Here is a 23324-nt window from a genome sequence, read left to right as displayed (position 1 = left end):
ATGGTATACTTTTAAACTCATTCATTAGATTATAAGAATACACATTTACTAGCTTATATGTGCCTCAGTACATCATTATCTTGGCAGCATTTATATATATAGCCCTTTTAGGTTTGCAAAGCACTTTACAAATATCTCAATTTATCCCCCATAAGTGGAACTGTTATTTCCAATTTACTGATGAGAAAATTGAGGTTACGTGTCTTGTTTAGGGTCACAGAGTCCATGTATGTGTGTTAAAGGTGAGAGGCATGGAAGATTTCAACTGGTCAGTTAAAGAAATTTAAACTCAACTTTCTCAATTTTCCCACAATCTCAAATATTTCTTCCCGTCTTTTCAAGCATCTCCCAGGGACAGGAAAGGCCCATATATGGAGCCAGGAAGACATTTCCTGCCTCCATCCTCATTCCTCTTCATCAATAAGCAGTTCTGCCATGTTTTCTTCACCCTTACCATTCCCAATAATTACTAAGCAGTTCAATCTAATCAATACTTGACTCCTTGATGCTACCTAAGAGGGCCAAGGAAGGGAGCAGAACGAATCACTTGTGCCCATAGGGGTTCTGGTAGTAAAATCATCAGCCTGGCCCAACAGGTATTTGGGTGAGAGGGGGATGGTTGAGTGGTTAGGAGGCTGGGCTGCACTAGGGAACCTGACAATTGGGACTGGCATCATGCTTAGACAGAGCAGACATCCTTCCAGAGACATCCGCCTAGTCTCTGGTCTCCCTTATCCTGCAAAAATGGAACACAAACCTTCTCTACCTTTTTCCAGTCCCCACTATGTCTTTAATGAGAGCCAAAGCTTTTTATTCCAAAGTGAAAAGGAAGAATGAAACTGCAGATACCCTTGGGAGAGATAATAAGACCAAAGTGGGCAGAATTAGATGCCTGTGGGTCAGGGCATCTTAGATAGATCACAAATTCTCCATGAAGGTTTTTATCACCAGCTGAGTCAAGTTCAAATTTTCCTTCTTTTCTTTCCCTCCCCTCCTTTCCCCCCTTTTCTTTTTTCTTCCCTTCCTCCTCCTCTTCCTCTACTTTCTCCTTTCTTTCACCTCTTCTTTTCTTTCCCTTCTTCTTCCTCTCCTTCCTTTCCTCCTTCCCATCCTCATCCTCTCCCTCTTTTCTGCCTTTCCTTCTTTTCCTCAGCCACATGACCTCAGACATGGAGAGGACCAGATCTCCAACACTAGCAGTTCCTTTTGCCCATTTGAAGATCTAGCCAGACATACCGAAGGACAAATGTGGCAGCAAGGTGAGACTGGAGGGGGCTGCAGGAGAGAATATATGAAGGGGGTGCATGAGAAATGGGCAGAAAACCTTCAGGGCTCTCTTGGGAACATGTCCTTTTTGAACTAAAGGGGCCATTAGCACCACAGTTAGACTTCCTCCCCGCTCTTCTCTTTCTTCTCCAGTCACCTAGAGTGAGCTCAAATACCAAAGATGACTGTTTTCTCTGCCCACACTGTGGTAAACTCAGCACACTCACCTAGCTCTCAGAAGCCTTGCCATGCTTACTATCTTGTTTTCTTTGTTTAAGTCTTCAGGCAAATGGTCACAGGAAAGGCAGAAACAGAGATGAGGGGGAAAGAGGGGGAGAGAGGGAGGGAGAGAGAGAGACAGACAAACAGAGAGACAGAGACAGAGAAAGAGAGAGACAAAGACAGAGAGAGGGGAAAGGAATCCCAGTTCTCAGGAAGGACCAACCTTATGGCAAAGAGGAAGTTAGCTCTGAGAGGCAGTCGGACAAGGAATCCTGGCTCAGCCTATGCCCACTGTGCCCAGGGTTCAATCTGAGTCTAAGCTGAAAGGCCATGATTATACATCATAAAAATCAGTTGGTTTGGGTCCTTCCCTTTGAGAGTGAGGTATGTATCCCCTATTATCCTCCTGGACCAAAAGAAAATCTTTTGACCTATGGCAGCATTTAAACCCCTTCCCAATCTAATTGTACCTTAGTCCTTATACCCCTACAGCACCCCCTTCACACCACATACACACTTTACCATCCAGGGCCCCTGCCTTGTCTATTGTCCTTTACACACCACACACTACTTCCTAGGTCTTCCCTGATCCTCCCCCCTGCCTGGAAGGCTTCCCCTCCTTGTAACTCTGCCTCTCATCTTCTCTACCTTTCTTCAAGAAAGGGAAGGAAACCAGCATCTATTAGGCCCCTACTGCATGCCAGCATGATGCTGAGTCTTTCAGTGATTCCCCCAGCCTCCCTGAGAAGTAGATGCTTATGTTTTCTTCATTTGACAGATGACAAAACAGAGGCAGAGGTGCAGTGTCTTGGAAGTGTTGGAGGATTCATTTGAACTCAGTTCCAGCCCTACCTTCAGCAGGACGCTGTGGATGGTCACACTTATTTGTAGGAGGTCTCACCTACTAGAATGTGTCACACTCTCCAAAGGGCAGAATGGAGATCGGGCCTTTCTGTGCAGCCTCCTCACCCACCACCCCAGGAAGGCATGACTAAGATGGAAGTTAAACAATGTGATTCCTCCTCCACACCAAAAACTATTTCAAAGACTTAGAAGAACCCAATAAAAAGCTCTAAAACTCCAGTAAACCACTATCTATAGCAAGCCACAGAAAACCTAGATTCTTATTCTATAAATCCTTAGATGAACATACATATATGTCACACATGTGGATCTCCATAGCTTTACTGCATAGACTATGAGCATGGGTTGGATTTAAGCCAATCCAATGACATGAATCAGGTGTCTTCTTCCAGACTTAATACTCAGATTCACTTATGGTCCAAAAGGGTCTGAAGGGTACCACGGGCCTCGGTAAAGATCCAGCTCCTTCATGGAATAAGCATCCTCCCACCTCCACCATCATCTGGGTGGACCCACTCCAATTGTCTGATGATAACCAAAGGAGAAAACTGCTGGATGTTCCATTTATCTGAATCTGAGGGAGGCACTGGGGGATGGGGTCCCTGGACAGCTACTTTAGTTGCTGAAATGAGAAGCTGCTGTCCAGTTCCTTATAGCCAACCCAGAGGAGACAAGAAGATGGTGGGAATCAAAAAAATCACTCCTTCATGTAAGAGTTTTCTCTCTATAGGCTTAAAGTATTTTATTAATACCCTGGGCAATGTTGGGAAAAAGGGGGCAGAGGACTTTACTGAGAAGGGAATGAGGCAGAAGGAAATGAAAGGTCCTACTCCAGATGAAGAGACTCGACTTGAGTTCATTACACTCAGCCCAATTACCCTGGGAAAAGCTGGCGTTGGGGCTGGGGCAGTGGTCTTGAAAACACCTGGCAGCTTCTTCAACAAAAGAGGAAGTCATTCTCAAGTTCTCAAGGCTGTGGTCCTTTGCTGTGACCAGAAACTGAGGGCGGGTGGTTTATGAGTACATGGCCAGGCTCTCTCTGAGGTCAGTCCTGAGCACATCCTCCAGTCTTTCCTTGGAGCGGCTGCAAGGGCCAAGATAAGGGGGCAGGGTGGATCCCAGTGAAGCCCAGCAGTGCAACTCCAGGGGCACAGTTAATGGAGAGATCCAGGGAAATGGGGCTGAATTGGTAATTTTCTTTAATAAGTAAATTGAGGAGTAGAAAGAGGTCATAAGAATATTCTTAGTTTAGCTTAGCTTTGCATCCCTCCAACACAGTGTCCTGCAAATGCTTCTACTTAATGGACTCAGAATTGTGTTGGTGTTGTTAAAGACAACAGCCCATCCATGCCTTAGTACACTACATCCACCACCCTAACCCCCCTCAAAGGATTAATTCCTTATACCCACCTTGAGGTAAGCCTCTTAAAACTTAGCAGAGCTGATTCTTAGACAATCCACATAAACTCTGTTACCAAGCATCCTCCCAACTCAAAGTCTTTCCAGACTGGTTGGATTTGCCATATGGACAGTGAGGTGGGACAGTAGATAGTAGATCTATTGCCAGTCCTGCAGTCAAGAGGACTTGATTTCAAATTCGACCTCTGACACTTATTGGATAAGTTGCTTCACCTTATTTGCCTCAGTTTCCTCATCTGTAAAATGAGCTAGAGAAGGAAATGGCCAAACCACTCCAGGATTCTTTGCCAAGAAAACTCCAAATATAGTCACAAAGGATTGGGCATGACTGAAATAATGGTACAACAGTTTAGGATCTGCCATGGCTTACATTCCCTACCATCCCATCCCAACCCCCATCTCCCTCCATGGCCTTTGAGAATCCAAAATCTTCTTCACCCCATTTTAAAAATATCAAAGGAAAATGCAATCAGAGTAGGAATTTAATGTTTGCTCACCTGCAAAGGATCTTGGCACAATCAATTTTTTCAATCAATAAATCTTAAAATCTTTCAATCAATAAAATAATCAATCAAATAAAAATAAAGGATAACTTAATTTTGCCTGAGAGGAGAAACTTAAAAATGCCTGCTGACTTGACTTGAATTTTCAAAACTATTTTCCAGCCTAGTCTCAGAACTACTATTTCTATTTCTAACTCAACTTGAGGGGCGGCTAGGTGGAACAATGAATAGAGCGCCGGCCCCTGAGTTCAAGTCCAGCCTCAGACACTTAATAATTACCTAGCTGTGTGGCCTTGGGCAAACCACTTAACCCCATTGCCTTGCAAAAAAAAAAAAAAGATGATGAGTTTCCTGGACTTAGTGGCCTACAAAAAAAAGTCGACTAACTCAACTTGACCCCTCCTTATTTTCTGGGAGAATCTATCCATTCCCACATCTAAAGTAGTTTTTAATCAATCACAACAACTTTATTTTGTCCCTTTATTTAGTCCCTAATTATGCAAAAAATTATAAAGACCTAGTTAATTATATGTGTCACATTTCCCTAGGGAATTTCAGTCTAAAAAAACAACTAAAAACATGTCACTCTAGGAGGGTGGTTCAGATTTCATGTTAGCCACTGACAGATAACAGATGATGTATTTATCTAATTTGGAGATTGTTTTATAACCATACATTTGCTGGCAAAACAGGTGAGACTCAACAGCCTTTAGTTCTGAAAGTGCCCATCATACTGGCACTTTCCTTTCCCTGGAATGGTTCCCATTTTTAATAAGTGACCACATGTTATTGTCAGTGGTCAGAGACTTTCTGTTTCTTTAGAACACACTGGGAGACTTTTTCAATTAAACACATTTCTTATAGCCCTTAGGATCCATTCCATGGAAGTGCCTTCTCTGTTAATGCCATTTCTGGAACCAATCAAGAAGCTCTCATAAACCTAAAATATCCTCCTGGTCATCTGTAAATTCTATCAGAAAATAACAGTTCATATTTCATTGGAGCTCCAAGGTTTATATACTAGCCTCCTTACATAATCACATGAAGTTGGGAATTGCTCTGAATTTATCTATCAGGAAACAGGCTTGGAGGAGAAAAGGGACTTTCACATGGACACATAACTGTAGGTGTCAGCCAGAATTAGAATTCAGATCTCTTCGGACTTATCTAGTATGAGCCCATATCTCTGTAAAACACTGATCACCATCTCACTATACTGTCAACCAAGTATTTAGTATCAACTAGTGATTACTGAGATAAAGAACTGTAAATTGAGGGGATGCTCATCAATTGGGGAATGGCTTAATAAGCTGTGGTATATGGATGTTATGGAGTACTACTTTTCTGTAAGAAACCATCAATGTTCAGACTCTAGAGAAGCATGGAAAGAATTACAGAATCTGATGCTGAGTGAAGGGAGCAGACCCAAGAGAACAATGTACACATTAACAAACAATACTGTGAGATGATCAACCTTGATGGAAGCAGATCCTCCCAGGAGCAAGAGAGCTAGGACAACTGTATTAGACTAGCTATGGACAGTGCTATCCCTATCTGGATGAAAAAAACAAAACACAAAAAAACTATAGAATCTGAATCTATGTTTACTTTTTTTAAAATTTCTCTTGTATTTTTCCTTCCCATCCCATGGTTTTCTTTCTTTCCCCTTAGTTCTAATTTCTCATGCACAAAAATGACTATGCACAATATGCAAACACGTTAAATACAAATGTACATGCACAATGTTTAGTAGGGGTGTGGGTGGGAAGAGAAGTGGAAAAAACTGTGTAACTTTCAAATATGCAAGTGGATGAATGTTGGAAAACTTTCATAACATCTAATTAGAAAAATAATACGATGTCAAGAAAACAAAACAAAACAAAAACACGTGTTTACGGATCATCTCAGATGCTGGGAACTCCAGATGATGTGAAAGCATTAAAAGATAGAACAGTGCCTACCCCTGCAAAGGTTGCCATTCAAGTTTAGGAGAAATGAAAGAAATAGGTAAATTAAATGATAGTAAAAGACAGCAGAGGATTAACAGCATGATGGGTCATGTAGCAATATGGGCTATAGGATTTCTGAGAGGATCTCTTCTTTGTGGCTGGCTGAACAGGACCTTCAAAGGCAGAGAGGCTGAGGGAGGGCATTCTGGGGGAATGGGGAAATGAGAAAGAGTCAAGTCCCATGGCAATGGGAAAGAGGGGTTCACATAGGTCTACCTGTTGTACTAAGACTCATATCCTTGGCACAAACATCTGAAAAGTGCATCTAACTCTATCTCAACATATAATATGAAAATGCTGGAATTCTAACCTTTACTATAGGGAAAATAGGTCAAAACAATATGGTTTACAAAGGAAGGAGACTGAAACAGCACATTTTGTGCATTTGAACCACAGACACTTCTTGGCAGAAGTTATATTTAGAGCGGTCCGCCAACCAGGTAGCAGTAAACAGAAGCAATAGAAAATGAGTGGCAGGGAAGTGGTTTCGGCTCCAAAATATGCCAAATAAGTAAAACTGACTGGATTGCCTTTGTTACTCTATAACATAAGAACTAGTGGAGATTTTATGGCATTTTCTTGCAGGAAACATCTAATATTAATATGAATAAGAAATCTAGCCCATGGGGAGGCTAGGTGGCAAAGTGGATAGAGCACTGGCCCTGGAGTCAGGAGTACCTGAGTTCAAATCTAGCCTCAGACATTTAAAAATTACCTGTGTGGCCTTGGGCAAGCCGCTTAATCCTACTGCCTTGCAAAAACCTAAAAAAAAAAAGGAAAAAAGAAATCTAGCCCATGCAAGACTATTTTTTTGGAGGTCTTATTAGGAAAAATTGAAAGGTAAACTTATTATTGCACTACAAATGGGTAGCCACTGGTGAGTCTGCTTGTCTCAAGTCTCTTCCCATTCCAATCCATCCTCCATTCAGTCACAAAGAGATTTCCCTAAAGTTCAGGTATAACCTGTCACCCAATAAACCAGTGGCTCCCTATCACCTCCAGGTTCAAAGACCAAACTTTCACTTTTCTTTCAAAACTCCTCATAATGGGGTCTTTCTTCATCTTTTTAGTCTAATTTTCTTATACATTTTCCCCAGGTACTCTGCAATACAGTGACACTGGCTTCCTTGCTGTTCCTTGCATATGACTCACCATCTCCTGCCTCTGGGTATTTACCCTGGTAGTGTCCTAGGCTTGGCATGCTCTCCCTCCTCCTCTCTGCCTCCTGGCTTCCTTCAAGGCCCAGCTAAAATCTTATCTTCTGCAAGAAACCCTTAAATGTCATGTCTTCTTCCCGAGATCAGCTCCAATTTATTCTGTCTCTATCTCATTTGGATGAGTTATTTGCATGTTATCTCCCCCCACCCTTACCCTGTTCAATGTTCAGTTCCTGGAGGGCAGGGGACACTTTCATTTTTCCTTGATTTCCTTACCAGCATGTGGTACAATGCCCGGCACATTGAAGGCACTTTGTAAAGGTTTGCTTACTTGTCATTGGTTTTTTCCTTCCTGATGGACCCTGTAGCCTCACAGATATTCTGTAGTTCTTTGTAATGGATTTGAGAAAGTATACTTCTAACCTTTGCTTTCACTGTAAGTAGGACCAGGGAGAGTTCCTTCTAAAAAACACATAGATGGAACCTAGCCTTCGTTTAGTTCAGTCTCCTTTTACTTACTAAAGCGGTAGAAGCCCTGGACTATCACAGGTATCCATCACATTAGCAATCCCTATGGTGCCCCCAGGAGCATCTCCCAGGCCCATCCTGAGGCCCCTTCTCTCTCTCCCCACTCTGATGGGTGATCTCATCAGCTCCCACTTGTGTCTCTCCCATCTTGATGCAAATGACTCCTGATCTCCACAGCTAGCCTTCACTCTTGCTGTCAGTCCCACATCAACACCAGCTCCACCTAACAAGTGTCTCAAATGGGTTCAAAATGAAGCCATATCTTCCCCATGAACCCTATTCCTATTCAAAACGTTTCTAATTCTGTTGATGGGACAACCATCCTTCCAATTACAATACCAGGGTCAACTTCAACCCTTCTTTATCCCACACCCTGTCTTGCTGAGTCTTGCTGTGGGAATGAAAGCAACACCTTTTCTCTGGTTCCTTCTTTCAATTCACCCAACTGTTTCCTTGGTCATGACCTTATCAACATCTGTCTAGACTATTTTTAAAAAGGTTTTTGCAAGGCAGTGGGGTTAAGTGGCTTGCCCAAGGTCACACAACTAGGTCATTATTAAGTGTCTGAGGCCGGATTTGAACTCAGTTACTCCTGACTCCTGGACCAGTGCTCTATCTACTGCGCCACCTAGCCACCTAGCCACCTCTGTCTAGACTATTCTAAGAAGCTCTGAATCAATCTCTTCCCTCCCTGGTCCATTTTCCATTTGGCTACAAAAATAACCTTCCTAAGGCATTATATTGCCCATGTCACTCCCAACTCTCAAAAATTCTCAGTGGCTTCTTACTACTTCTAGGATAATAAAATACAACTTGTTAGTCAGGCATCTGAAACGCAGGTGGTAAATTAGAAGTCTATATTCACTTTCATGGCTTGAGTCAAAACTAATATCTTCATCTATGATAATCTTTAGCTTAGATAAAAGCTCAGCTTACAATCCTCCTAAAAAGTGAAGATTACCTTGATTTCCACACCTCCAGCAGTGAACATTGTCTCCCTTTCTCAAAATGCCCAATATTTTCTTATCTATGCATACAACAAATTCCCCCAAAAGAATATAACCACTTAGAGGGTAAGAATTGCTTTGGGAGGGGTGGAGACAAGATGGCAACAAGAGTGGATCCTGTCCTAGGCGCACTCTCATAAATCTTTGAAACTAAAGACTCTAACTAAATTTTCGAGAGACAGAACCCACAGAGGGACCCAATGAGGCAGTTCTCCTCAAGGTAAACTGAAAAAGAGCAGAAAGGCTCTGCTCCCTGAGGTTTGGAAGGGGGCCCACCAGAGCGAAAGAACTTCAGCCTCCTGGAGGCACTCCCAGGGCGCTGGGAGCCCCAGCTCACAGTAGCGGGGGAGTCTCCTGAGCTGCATCCCGGGGAGCACCAGGCACAAAGTGGGGGAATAGCAGGGGACCTCTGCCAGAGCGAGCACATGGAGCCCAGCCCTCAGGGCACATAGCAAGCTGCTTGGTCACTGCATTCCAAATCCAGGAAACAGAAGCAGGTGGAGCCAGTAAGCAGGAGCCCCCAGGGCATGAGCCCATTGAACCTAGGGAGGGGAGTGAAGAGAGAGAAAGAGACTGCCCAGCTCTGTCCCCTGCCCCTGGAACAGGACTCTGGGGCTCTGACCACATTCAGATCCTGACTGCAGTCCAGGCCCCCCAGAACTGCAGGGCCACCCCCCACCTAAGTCCCGTGGCAGAGGGGGGTGCTTATGGTCATTCACAGACCAGGAGAGAGGATAGGATAGAGCCTCACACACTGAGAGTCTTGTGGGAGTGTCCCAAAAGCTCAGGAAGCACCCCCAAAACAGGCTTAGACTGGGAAAATGAGCAAGCAGAGAAACAAGAGAAACACCATTGAGAAATACATTATCTATGAACCCAAGAAGGATCAATATACTCAGTCTGAAGATGAGGAAACACAAACTCCTGCATCTAAAGACTCCAAGAAAAATAGAAATTGGGCTCAGGCTATATGACAGAGCTCAAAAAAGACTTTGAAAATCAAATGAGAGAGTTAGAAGAAAAACTGGGAAAAGAAAGGAGAGAGATGCAGGAAAAACATGAAAATGAAGTCAGCAGCCTAGTCAAGGAAATCCAAAAAAATACTGAAGAAAATAGCATGCTAAAAACCAGCTTAGGTCAAATGGATAAAACACTTCAAAAAGTTATTGAGGAGAAGAATGCTTTGAAAAGCAAAATTGGCCAGATGGAAAAAGAGATAAGAAAACTCTTTGAGGAGAACAAATCCTTCAGACAAAGAATAGAATTCAGGGAGATGAATTTACCAGAAATCAGGAATCAAAACTTCAAAACCAAAAAATGAAAAATTAGAAGAAAATGTGAAATATCTCATTGAAAAAACAACTGATATGGAAAACAGACTTAGGAAAGATAATTTAAAAATTATTGGAATACCTGAAAGTCATGATCAGGAAAAGAGCCTTGACATCATTTTCAAGGAATTACTACAGGAAAATTGCCCTGATATTCTAGAAGCAGAGGGCAAAATAGAAATGGAGAGAATCCACCGATCCCCCCGAGAAAGAGAACCCAAAAATCCAACCCCTAGGAATATGATAGCCAAGTTCCAGAACTCCCAAGTCAAAGAGAAAATATTACAAGCAGCCAGAAGGACACAATTCAAATATCGTGGAGCTGCAGTCAGGATCACACAGGACTTAGCAGCAGCTACATTGGAAGCTCGTAGAGCTTGGAATATAATATACCGGAAGGCAAAAGAGCTTAGAATGCAACCAAGAATCAACTACCCAGCAAAAATGAATGTCCTCTTCTAGGGAAAAAGATGGACTTTCAATGAACCAGGGGAATTTCAAATGTTCCTGTTGGAATGGCCAGAGCTGAACAGAAGGTTTGATCTTCAGATACAGGACTCGAGTGAAGCATGGAGATTGGAGGAAAGGGGGAAAATATGAGGGACTTAATGATGATGAACTGCATGTATTCCTGCATAGAAAAATGACACTGATGATATTCATATGAACCTTCTCAGTTAACAGAGCAGGTAAAGGGAGCTTTTATAGTTGAAGCACAGGAGAAAGCTGAATTTAAAGATAAAATATGGAGTAAAAATGGAGTCTATAGAAAAAAGGGAAATGTAATGGGAGAAAGAAAAAGGAGAAGGGGAATAGGCCAAGATGTTTCATATAATAAGATTTTTCTTTATTACAATGAGCTACTGCAATGATATGGAAGGAGGGAAGGCAAGGGGGAATGAGGGAATCTTTGCTCTCACCAGAGGTGGCTAGGAGAGGAAACAGCATATATACTCAATGGGGTATAGGCATCTGGAGTAAGAAGGGGGGGGGCAGGGGGAAGGGGGGGGTGATGTGAGTGATGGAGGAGAGGATGGACCATGGGGGGAGATTGGTCAGATATAACACATTTTCTTTTTTACTTCTTGCAAGGGGCTGGGATTGGATGGCCTGTCTGGGACCATAGGGCCAGGTGGATGCTGGGCCTAAGAGGTGGTATGGGGGCTGAGGACCTTTTGGCCCCAGGGGCAGGGATCTGTCTGCTGTGCCATTCAACTATGCTACAGCAGAGTCAGAGTGAAAGGAGAGAGAAAAAATACAGTACATGAAAGTGGAGAAATACGAAAGGCGGGAGTTGCGATCAGCAATGGCAACAGTGGAAAAATATGGAAGTAACTTTTGCAATGGACTTATCATAAAGAATGTGACACACTCTTGACAGAGTTGTTGGTGTTGGAACAAAGACTCAAGCACATTTTTTATTATTATTATTTTTTTGGGGGGGAGTGCAGGGCAAATGGGACTGGGTGGCCCACCTGGGGCTGCATAGTAGGGTGATTGTTGGGTGACTGAGGCCGGATTTGGACCCTGGTGCGCCTGGCTCAAGGGCCAATGCTCTGTCCGACACCTAGCCACCCCTACTATTATTACTATTTTATTTTATTTTGGGTTTTTTTTTCTTGTTTTTGGTTTTTGCAGGGCAGTGGGGTTCAGGTGGCTTGCATGTCACACGGCTGGGTGATTGTTGGGTGTACAGGGTTGGATGTGGGCTTGGGTGCTCATGACTCCAGGGCTGGTGCTCCGTCCACTGCGCCACCTGGCCATACCTACAATTATTACTATTATTTTTTTAATTTTAATTTTTTTCTCTCCTCTTTATTGCTCAAGTGAGCCTATATTTTTTGGGGGGGGAGGGATTAGTTTGTTTACTCTTAAACAAGAATATTTTATTAATGTATAAAAAATTTGTACAAAATGAGAATAAATAAATATTAAATATTAAAAATAAAAAAATTTAAAAAAAGAATTGCTTTGTTTATGTCTTTCTAATGCCAGGCCTTGCACTGTGATTTACACAAGATAGCTGACTAATAAATAAATACTTGAAATGAATTAAACTAAGGGTTTTCAATATTGGTCATCTCTCTAAGCTAACTAACAACTGGTGTTCTTTCTGCCCTTCTGTTCCCTTGTCAAATGGACACTTCCTGGTAGGGAGGGAAAAGTGGGTCAGGGCACTCCATAGGGGTCAAATCAATGATGGTGGACATGTGTTGGGGCAGAACCAACCTATCAACCATTAAACCAACTTGTATTAAGTAGCTCCTCTGGTTCAGGTCCTGGACTGGAAGCAGAAGGACTCAATAGTTATAACTCCCTGAAGATCCCTTCTTTGAGTTATTCCTCCAGAGTGACATTGGACCCCCCTGGGTCAGTCTCAATTGGCTGACACTTAATAGGAAGGCACAAGAGGTCAGAGACTCAGGGAAATCAAGGCGGTGTTTACTCACTGTTCAGCCACACTTTGGTCGAGTGAATCTGTTTCAGTGGGTGTTTCAGGGAGGAAGTCAGATTCCTGAATCTGGCACAATTCCTCGTCGGTGATGATGTCAAACACCACATCATCTGGGGGTCGGGTGCCTGGAGGCATCACTGAATCACCACCGCCGCCGCCACCACATGGAAGAGCGAGAAGAGGCACAACCACCATTAAAGACAGCATGAAGATGCTTCTCACTGTCAAGCTATCGTACCTTAGGTAAAGCTAGTATTGGAAATTGGTGCATAGGGAATAACTTTATCACATACACATATATACACATATGCAGACATACACATGTATATACCCACACATATACACATATATGTAGAAAGAGATATAAAGATTACAGATAGAGACGAAGATGGTTAGATCTAAATATTGGCAGCTAAGTGGCACAGTGAAGAGAGTGCTAGGCCTGGAGTCAGGAAGACTCCTCTTTCCGAGATCAAGTCTGGGCTCAAGACACTGCCTGGCTATGTGACCCTGGCCAAGTCATTTCACCCTGTTTGCCTCTGTTTCCTCATTTGTAAAATTAACTGGAGAAGAAAATGGCCCAAGGAAACCCCACAAAGGGATCACAAAGATTTAGATGTAAAAAAATCACACTATGGATATATAAAGATGTTTAGAAACATTAATAGGTGGATATAGATATATAAAGAAATATAGATATTGAAAAGTAGAAAGATGTTTAGATATGGATTAGACATAAAGATGTTTCAATAGAGATGTTTAATTATAGATTTAGCTATGTAAAGAGGTTTAGATTTAGATATAGATAAATATAAATGGATATAGCCTATATAGACATAAAGATGTTTAGAAATATAGACAAATAGAGACACACACATATATGTGTGTTGTTTTTTTAAAAAAATGTGGGTTATATGGCTTCCTGATCAGTAGGCTGATTGTATCACTAGTATTTGACCATATGGATGTTTTTGTATGCATGTGTTTATGTTTATATAATTTTATGAGCATTTCTATATTACTCTGTTACATATAATAAGTATAAGAATACAGCTAAGAACTAAAAGTGTCTCTGTCTTTCTTTGTACTCTGGCACTGGTGCCTAGAGCCCAGGAAGCTCAGAAGCCGTGTCTGTTGACTGACCACTGGAAGCTCTCTCCATTTCCACTGTGGCACTTTAAACAGTAAGTCCTCACTAGGGAAGAAACCTAACAAGACAGAAAACTCCCTCTGCAGTGACTTGCATGACTTGTAGCTCTGCCTGCATAAGCTGGTGAGTGAGACAATAATGCGACTAATACGTTTGATGTCAGGTCCTATGAATCAACCCACCCCCAAGATCCCAGACCTGGGGAATACCAGGACAGGTCTAAAAGAACCCAGTGATGATAAATCAGGAGGCAGGTGAAGTCAGAAAGAAAAACAAACCTCATGTAGACAGCACTTTGTAGTTTTCACAGCACCACAATCCTAGGGGAGTGGGAGGGGGGCAGGAGACAGAACCCAACTCCTCATTCAATAGATGAGGAAGATAAACAGGGAGAGATGAAGTGACCTACGTGTGGCCCCACAGTGAAAGCAGAAGAGCTTGGTCCTCCAATCCTGGGCCTAAGGCCCTTCCCACAATACTACCCAGGCTAGAATCATCATCAGTCTCAGTCTGCCCAGGGCCAACAGAGAGGGAATCGCTCTGGTTCCATCAAAGTAGAAAGAGGGGGAGAAACACTGGGTGGGATAACTGGTGGCCTTTTTTTAGGTGTAGATGATAGGATATGGTCTTGAGAGTAGGAGGCTGATTCCATTGCTAATCTTTGCTCACTGTCTTGCTGAACTGGCAGTTTTTCTTCTGATGGTGAACAATCCCTAACTGAATAATGAATGGGAGCAGACCTTGAAAACAGGGGGAAAAACTGTACCCTTTGATTAGTTCTATAAGGAACCTCCTACGCAATCATTTGTCTATTTGATACACCAAACATCCTCTCTCAACTTGTCAGCCCCGAGTTATAATGAGATCAAAGTAAATGATCGTGATTACCAGCCCTATGTTAAGAACCCCGATCTTCAAGGATGAGTGATATCACAAGTCCTCCAAATCTTGGCCGTGATGAGAAGCGCCGCCGCATCTCCTGAGGGTGGTACACTGTTTCACTGGGTCCCTGTTTCCACTTGACCTGACACACCAGTGTTGATGGTACTGGCTGAATTCTGCCTAACCCAGAGTAATCCTTGCACCACAGAGAAACAGAGGAAGACTTCCCTGGAGGATCACCCAAAGGTGTTTGCCATGACCTTGAACTTTTGCTTACATCTTCCAGATTCTTAGACTCCTGAACATGTGTCTTCAGCAGACACTGGGAAGTTATTTTAGGTAAGAAATAACATTTGCTGTATTTCCAGCCTGAGAACTAAAAGAACAAGTCAACCCCCCCCAACCCAACAGAATGCCAGGTTGCCCACTGAGGTCTCCAGACCAGAGCGGGGAGGGGGAGGAGGGGAAGGAGGAGATGGAGGAAAGGTCTGACCTCTGCCTGCAGTGGCCTGGTCGTCCACGGCCTCAGATGGAGAGGAGAGTGGCTCACTCTGGGAAGTCGTGGAGCCGGAGCTATCTGGGGAGCCAGACCCTTCCGTGTATTTCCTGAAGCAGGCCCGGCAGCAGCGCTCCTTCTTGCCACTATGCTTGGTCATGACATAATTGTTGCAGCAATAATAACAGAAGATGCGCCCACATATCCTAATAATGAGAAGAGAGAATAAGGAGAAGAGGGCAAGAAAGGAACCTTGTGGCTTACAGCCCGGACCGCTGGCAGGGAGCATGTCCCACCCACTTGGCAGGCCGGCCAGATACTCTTTAACCTTTCAGAAGGACCCTGGGCTTAGAGTGAATCGGGGGCTCTGGGTCATAGAACAGCAGCATGTGAGAGCCAGAGGGAGCTGGGAGGCCTCAGGCCAAGTCCCTTGTCCCATCCAGGCCCAGAACCCGAGTTTCTGACCCCATGTTTCTATTCTACCACACTGCCGGTAAATAGCCCCACATGTGTGACCTTGGAAAAGTCCCCTGAACTCCTGAGGGGCAGCAAGGTGGAGCTGCAGTACACAGAGCACTGGGCCTGGAGTCAGGAAGTCCCAAGTTCAAATCGGATGGTGCACTTACTAGTGGAGTAATCCTCAGCAAGTCACTTCACCTCTGCTTGTCTCAGTTTCCTCCCCCATAAAATGGGGAAAATGAGAGCTTCTATTTCCCAGGAATAGGATGAGGATCAAATGAGATAATAATTGCAAAACACTTTCCATTCTGCCTGGCTTTATAAGTAAAGTACAGTAAATATTTATAATTATTAGCTATTATTATTTTGGTCTTCAATTTCAATTTTTATTGCTTTCCTAAAAAAAATTTGAACATCAACACAGCAAACCAAATTTGCTTAGTAACTATTGATAGCTAATTTCTCTTTTAACATATCGATGATAACAATAATTTTTTGGTTACTCCCTCCATAAGTCTCCTTCAGGATTTTTGGTTCATTCATTCTTATTTGATTTTCCCTTTTGGGGGTTGAAAGTAGGATAGATTCCAATCTTCTTTTTTGATTTTTTCACTTTATACTACTGTCTGATTAAATTTTTTTATGTTCCTTATAATGGTCTATCTTAATTGCATTGTTTAATTGCCTAAAATAAATTGCACTAATTTAATGGCACTAATTCTATTACCTCTGTTAATATACTACACTTTATTTACTTAGATGTCCTCTCAGAGCTGAAACAGCCATAACTTATATTTTTACAGCACATTCAGGTTTACAAATTGAGAGCAAATAGGGCAACGATGATGAACCTCATTTTACCCATGAGGAAACATAAGGTTGAGTGAACTGCCGAGGGTCACAATTAGGGGGAACAGCAGAAGCAGAACTGGAACCCAGGCCTCGTGCTAAGGGTCCAGTGCTCTTCCCACACCAATTCTAGATCCATCAGGTGTCATACAGTTTCACTGACCTGCAGTGGTGGCGCCGGGTCATCCAACTAAACTCCCTCTTACAGTCCAAGCAGTGATTCACCTCTGTGTCCCCCAACCATCTTTCTTCTGCGTTCAGCTTTTGTTGGAATTCCAAGGCATCAGACTTTTGCCAAAGAGCATCCTTGTCCCTAATGAGGAATGAAATTTTATTTTAAGAGAGAAGGCAAAGAAAGAAACAGATACACACACACACACACACACACACACACACACACACACACAAAGCACAATGAGCAAAGACAATTCTAAAAGACTTGTGATGCTATTTCATTGTTGGTGGAGCTGTGAACTCATCCAACCTTTCTGGAGAGAAATTTGGAACTATGCCCAAAGGGCAACAAAATGAGCATACCCTTTGATCCAGCAATGCCACTACTAGGTCTGTACCCTGAAGAGATGATGAAAAAGGGTAAAAACATCACTTGTACAAAAATATCCACAGCAGCCCTGTTTGTGGTGGCAAAGAATTGGAAATCAAGTAAATGTCCTTCAATTGGGAAATGGCTTAGCAAACTGTGGTATATGTATGTCATGGAACACTATTGTTCTATTAGAAACCAGGAGGGACGGGAATTCAGGGAAGCCTGGAGGGATTTGCATGAACTGATGCTGAGTGAGATGAGCAGAACCAGAAAAACATTGTACACCCTAACAGCAACATGGGGGCGATGATCAACCTTGATAGACTTGCTTGTTCCATCAGTACAACAATCAGAGACAGTTTTGGGCTGTCTGCAATGGAGAATACCATCTGTATCCAGATAAAGAGCTGTGGAGTTCGAACAAAGTTCAAGGACTATTACCTTTAATTTAGAAGAAAAAAAGCTTATATCTTATTGTCTGATCTTCTTATGTGTTATACTTTTTGTTTCTTCCTTAAGGATGTGATTTCTCTCTCATCACACTCTATTTGGATCAATGTAAAACATGGAAACAAATTAAAGAGTGACAGATTGCTTTCCATGGGAGGGGGGAAGGGAAGTAAGATTGGGGGAAAATTGTAAAACTCAAATAAAATCTTTAATAAAAGAAAAAAAATAAAATAAATAAAAGACTTGTGATAGGAAAAAACCATCCATAACCAGAGAAGGAACTGTGGAATTTGAAGACAAACCCAAGTTTACTAATCTCAATTTTTAAAAGTTGTTTTATGGATTATTTTTTCCCTCTAATGTTTTTCCCCTTTTCATTGGATTCTTCTTTTACAACATAATTAATATGAATATGTTTAACATAGTTATACATGTATAATCTTTATTAGATTGTTTTCTGTCAGGAAAGAAGGGAGGGGAGGGAAGGGGGGAAGGGAGGGAGGGAGGGGGGGAGAGAGAGAGAGAGAGAGAGAGAGAGAGAGAGAGAGAGAGAGAGAGAGAGAGAGAGAGGAAACCTTGCTGAGAACTATATTTGCATGTTTTTGGAGAAATAAATAAAATATTTCATTTGAAAAAAAGAATACCCCACTATTCCTGGCATTCCTCTTTATTCTCCATAGTAATCAGCAAGGTGATATAAACCAATTATGTTCTAGCAAATTCTTGCTAAATATGTTTGGACAGTCAAAGCTTTCTTAGATCATTCTCTCCGAGCTTTCATCTCAATTTTCTATGTTCTTTTTGCCCCAAGACTTGAACCATGGACTAAATTCTAAACTTACAGATTTTGGTTTGGGCTCTTGGTTCCTCAACCCAGAATCTCAGAATCTTGGAGCTGAAAGGGATCTCAAAGGCCAGCCAGTTAAAACCGTACCTAGACTGACTGAGTGGCCTGGTCAGATTGAATCTCCTTCCAATCCAATTCAATCTAACCTAATAAACATTTATTAAGTGACTTCTATTGTCAGACCCCTAAACACAATTAATAAAAATAGGCAATACAATAAATGAAAAGAGAGTCCCTGCCCTCAAGGAGCTCACAATCCAAAGGAAAAGATTGCCCAAAAAAGGAGGCAAATAAAGGAAAAGAGATAGAAATTCAGCATTTCTATAGTGCCTACTATGTGCTAAGCCCTTTACAAAATATAATGACTAACATTTCCATAGCCCCTACCATGGGTCAGGCATTATTCAAGCTCAGTTAATAAATGTCTAAGGCCAGATCTGAACTGGGATCTTCCCAACTCCTGGCCTAGTGCCCTTGGTGCCTAGACCTGAAGAGTGATTTATTCTGGATATAACTATGCATGTGCATATCGTGTCACCCAGCAGATTGCAAGCTACTTGAAAACAAGGATCACTTCATTTGTCTTTCTATGCACCCTCCCTAGCAGAGGAGAGGTTTAAACTAATGCCAGCCTACATGATTGGAAGCTCTTTCAAAACAATGATTGCCAGACAAATTATATTACATGCATTTTATGTGTGTATGTTTGCATGTATGTTTCTATAGCTATGTAAAATTTTTTTTCCCAAGAAAGGCAAGCTGGACTGTTTCCTGGGGATGTGACTGGCAACAGAATTCTCTTTCTTAAGACTCATGATGAAGAAGTCATATAAGAAAACACTTTTTTTGCAAGTCCATTAGGTCAGACAATCTCTTAGTTACCAAGCACTTACAAAATATTTCCTATGCATCAGACCCTATAACAAGCAGAGAAAGGCCTCAAGGAGCTCCCATAGTCTGATGGGGGGAGCTAATGGACAAACCATAGAAGATGAAAATGAGAGTCAATCATAGAGGGAGGACTTGTGGCTGGGCCAGGGGACCACAAAAGCCCTCCTGAAAATATGGGACTGTTGAGGTAAGCCAGAGAGGGCAAGAAGCAGAGTGTTCTCAGTCGGGGGGATAGTCCATGAAAAACTGGGAGGGAACAAATTTCTCTGCTTAACAGAACTCAGGACAAAAATATCAAGAGCTACAGGGTGACCAACTAAGAAGTCCTAGTGCTACCAGAGGGAATGTATTTCTTCAGTGAAGAGGCAGCTAGTCCTGCTATCTCCATCTCTGATTAAGATTCTGATAGACACAAGGAGGTGATAACCAAAACCCAAGGCGACCTTAGACTTGGTAGGCAAAATTCACATCCCAGGAGAAAGAACAATTTCACCTCTTGAATGCATTTTTCCTTCTAAAAGGCTTTGCACATCAAGTCAAAAGCAATTCACATAGATAGCTGCTAATAGATTCCTTTCTTTCATACAGCAACTTTATTAAAACAGTCTTCCGTCTGGAGTAAAAAAGATCAACAAACAATTACAGGGTAAATCACTACACGTACAAACCATTCATACTCTTGGAATTATTAATATCAATTATTATCATTGAAAATCTTGGAAGATGATATAAAGTCATTTTCCCACCTGCACAAGGTGTTCTCTCTTCTGGAGAGTATATGGACAGTTTGCCCATGTTTGCTGATATTAATTTCTATTTCCTTGCTTTAGAAATGCTTAGGCTATTGGAAGAGTAACTTTAGTACTCAGAATTCCCATTTCCTTGATGAGTTTTCTTTTAAATGAAGTTTTCTTTTAAATTCCATTATGATATTTTTTTAAAAAACACCTAGGAAGATCAAACTTACCCATAAGAGCTATTCATGGGGGGGGGGGTGAGATCCCAACATACACTGCATAGAAATGCATGAAAGATATGATTAATTTTATTTGACTTGGAATGCTAAATTATTTGACTGAGCATAACTCTTAGAAATGGTTCTATAGGGGGTGGCTAGGTGGCACAGTGGATAAAGCACCAGCCCTGGAGTCAGGAGTACCTGGGTTCAAATCTGGTCTCAGACACTTAATAATTATCTAGCCGTGTGGCCTTGGGCAAGCCACTTAACCCCATTGCCTTGCAAAAAAACCTAAAAAAAAAAGAAAGAAAAGAAATGGTTCTATAAAAAGTCATTGAAATTTGGAGCACATGTTCCAAAGAAAGAAAAAGATCGAGATCTATATTTATTTTATTTAATTAAAAATTCTATTTACAAGTTCCATTATCTCCATGTAAGCCATGAAACCCACCTGAGAAGTTCTATTAGACGTTCTTCAAGGTATTTCTTCGTTTTGTTCAGATCATCCAAATTGGCTTGCATCTGCTGTTCATTTTTCTCTCGATCTGCTATCTCCTGGTTGAGCTTGTCCCAATATTCTTGGACCTTTGCATCTGATTTTTCGAGTTCCTTTTGTGTCCTAACAGAGGAAGATTCAGAGATTCTTTGAAATCAGTTCTCACTCCTACAGCCTCACATTAACCACTTCTACCATGTTATACAAGGTCTGGTAAAGCCAGGGTTCCCTGTAACCCATTGTGGTGGCCCTTCCCTTCCAACAAGTGTTTGACCTTTTTTTTTTTTTTTTATGAATGTGGTGATGCTCTAAGTGCCGTCTTGACTCGCCGTTTGATGTCTTCATTCATTGGCCTTTGGAATCTCAAATCTTGGCCAATTCCTTTCTGAAATTATCACATGTAAAATTAGCAGGAAAATTCTAGGAGACTAAGTTTTGCTCAGTACTCTGGTATCAAGCTCTGCTAAATCTCCTTCAGAATAGTGTAGTAGAGATGATATGCCCATAATATGGCATTTTCCTTACTCTATAATCCAACTCTATGACCGCCTTAACTCCATCTTTTTCCAAAGGTCAAGGATTCTTCAAATGAATCCATTAAAGCATAGTACTCTACAAGGCATTCCCAACAAACTTAAGTCTTATTTCAAGCTGCCTCTCTCCTTGTATTTATAGATCCAGTCAAATTGCACTGGTTAATCCCAATCCATGTCTCTGTTTATGCTGTTCCCTATTGTTAGAGTATCTCCCTCACTCCCAACATTTTTTATTGAATACTTATTCATCTTAGAAAGTCCAACTCAAATATCCTTTGGTCCATGACATGTTCTTGAGCAAACCTCTGGTTAGTGATGACTTTCCCTTCCAATGATTTAAACAATGTTTTGTCCCTCTCTTATATACTTACTAATGCATTGTTTATTTGTGTACATGTCACATCTCTCTCCCCCACCGTCCACCCCACCCAGTTCATCAGAGCAGGAATAATATATATCTAAAATCTGTATCTTCCCCAATACCTAACATAGTGCTATAAGTGCAGTTATAATTAAGAATAACTTAATTTTTATTAGCCAAAGAGGAGGCAAGTCCTGAATGGAGTCTTTACATTGTTGCAGGTTTATAATATTTAAAAACCAAGCAGAGAAACATCTTTAAGCTTTCGTTTCTTTAGACCCCCAAAAGTAGACTTCCAGGATCTCCTGCAGTGATGGACTGGGTAAAGGTTTAGACAGGGTTAGGGGAGAATGAAGACATTCACATTTTCCCTAAGAAAATGTGACTTTTTTGTGTGTGTCAGACTGAGTCTCATTATGAAAATGCACATTGTAAAGTCTTTTTTAATTAGACCACTTATAAGGCCCTGAAGAGTAAAATTTGGCACAATCCTTGAACTTACTGAATACAAGTCAGAAAATATGAGTTTCATCAGAGCACCAAAGATACTGGGACCAAAGGAAGACCTTACACTCTCCCAAGTAAAATTTAAAGGGCACTCGGTTTAGGGCTAAGGCATTCTTGATGAAAGAAATGGAGAGCAAGATCTGCATGACTGTTAGGGACCCAGAAGGCTGGCATCCAAAGCTGAAGTTGGCATTCCTCCAGGTTTATGGTTAACCTTTTGAAAACATAAAACTTAACACTGTGGTATGATATTTCACACAGGAAATAACAATTGGGGCAGAAGGATACACAACTTCAGTGTGAAAAAATTAAAATCCCCCCAACCTCTTTCGAGTTGAGCACCCCATCACTCTACTGAGCAGCGAGAAGCATCCTGTTTCCCAAAGAAGACTCCCTTTCAAACAAGCCAGGTTGGGCTGGGACACTCCTGGGTCAGTTTTCAGGACCCGCTAGAGCCTTATGGAAAGATACTAGTAAAAGAATGGGAAACCCAGTGTCTTTCTGACTTCCTGGTTCTTAACAAAAACATTTCCTCTTGTAAAAGCCAGAAGTCATTTGCTTTCTATTCTCTTCTTCCTCTACCCCCTCTCCTCTCTGGAAGCCTCACTTCAGGCCAAGGAAGTAGGGGAGCCATAGAAACAACCTTTCCAAACTGGCATTCAGGGCCACGGCTTCCTCTTCTTTCGATAGGACTGTAGCTTGGTACTTGGCCAGCTGTTCCACTGAGTTCTCCAATTCTTTTCCCAAACCTGATTTGGTGGCCTAACAAATGAGATTAAGAAAAAAACCAACAGAATTATCCAGTTGAGGAAGGCACAATTATCAGAGAACACAAATGTGATGCCTTCTATGTCACTGTTAAAAAGCAGATTGAAGAAAACAGAATGGAAGGTATGACAATAACAGAGAGATGAGAAAGAGGTGGACAAGAGGGACTGACATAGAGCAAATGAAAGTAGGTTGAAAAACTGAGGTCACGGACAGCCAGAATGGAGTCATATTTACATTTTGACGTTCAAATGACTTTAAAGATAAAACAATGAGTTTCAAACTGATAACTGGAAATTTCACAGTGAGTCTCAGTAACTAGACTTGTAAAAGTCAAACTACGTGACTTCTTCATCACAGATGATT

At 41.8% G+C, this 23324-nt stretch overlaps 1 protein-coding gene across 3 annotated transcripts in view; it reads right to left on the bottom strand.

Annotated features, from left to right (window-relative positions):
* Nucleotides 1-23324, bottom strand: part of FYCO1 (FYVE and coiled-coil domain autophagy adaptor 1) — a 109209-nt gene that overhangs the window by 30902 nt on the left and 54983 nt on the right. For all 3 annotated transcript variants that reach the window (XM_074195854.1, XM_074195852.1, XM_074195855.1), the window contains 5 exons: nt 22834-22952; nt 20742-20909; nt 16761-16910; nt 15287-15495; nt 12757-12898 (listed from right to left, as the gene is read on the bottom strand). In XM_074195854.1, the coding sequence (XP_074051955.1) occupies nt 12757-12898; nt 15287-15495; nt 16761-16910; nt 20742-20909; nt 22834-22952 (788 nt within the window). The remainder of the gene's footprint in view (nt 1-12756; nt 12899-15286; nt 15496-16760; nt 16911-20741; nt 20910-22833; nt 22953-23324) is intronic.

The sequence above is a fragment of the Macrotis lagotis genome, chromosome 7 (genome assembly GCF_037893015.1).
Source record: "Macrotis lagotis isolate mMagLag1 chromosome 7, bilby.v1.9.chrom.fasta, whole genome shotgun sequence".
Classification (NCBI taxonomy): domain Eukaryota; kingdom Metazoa; phylum Chordata; class Mammalia; order Peramelemorphia; family Peramelidae; genus Macrotis; species Macrotis lagotis.
The sequence above is the reverse complement of the archived record's forward strand: the minus strand, read 5'-3'. Positions and strand labels throughout refer to the sequence as shown.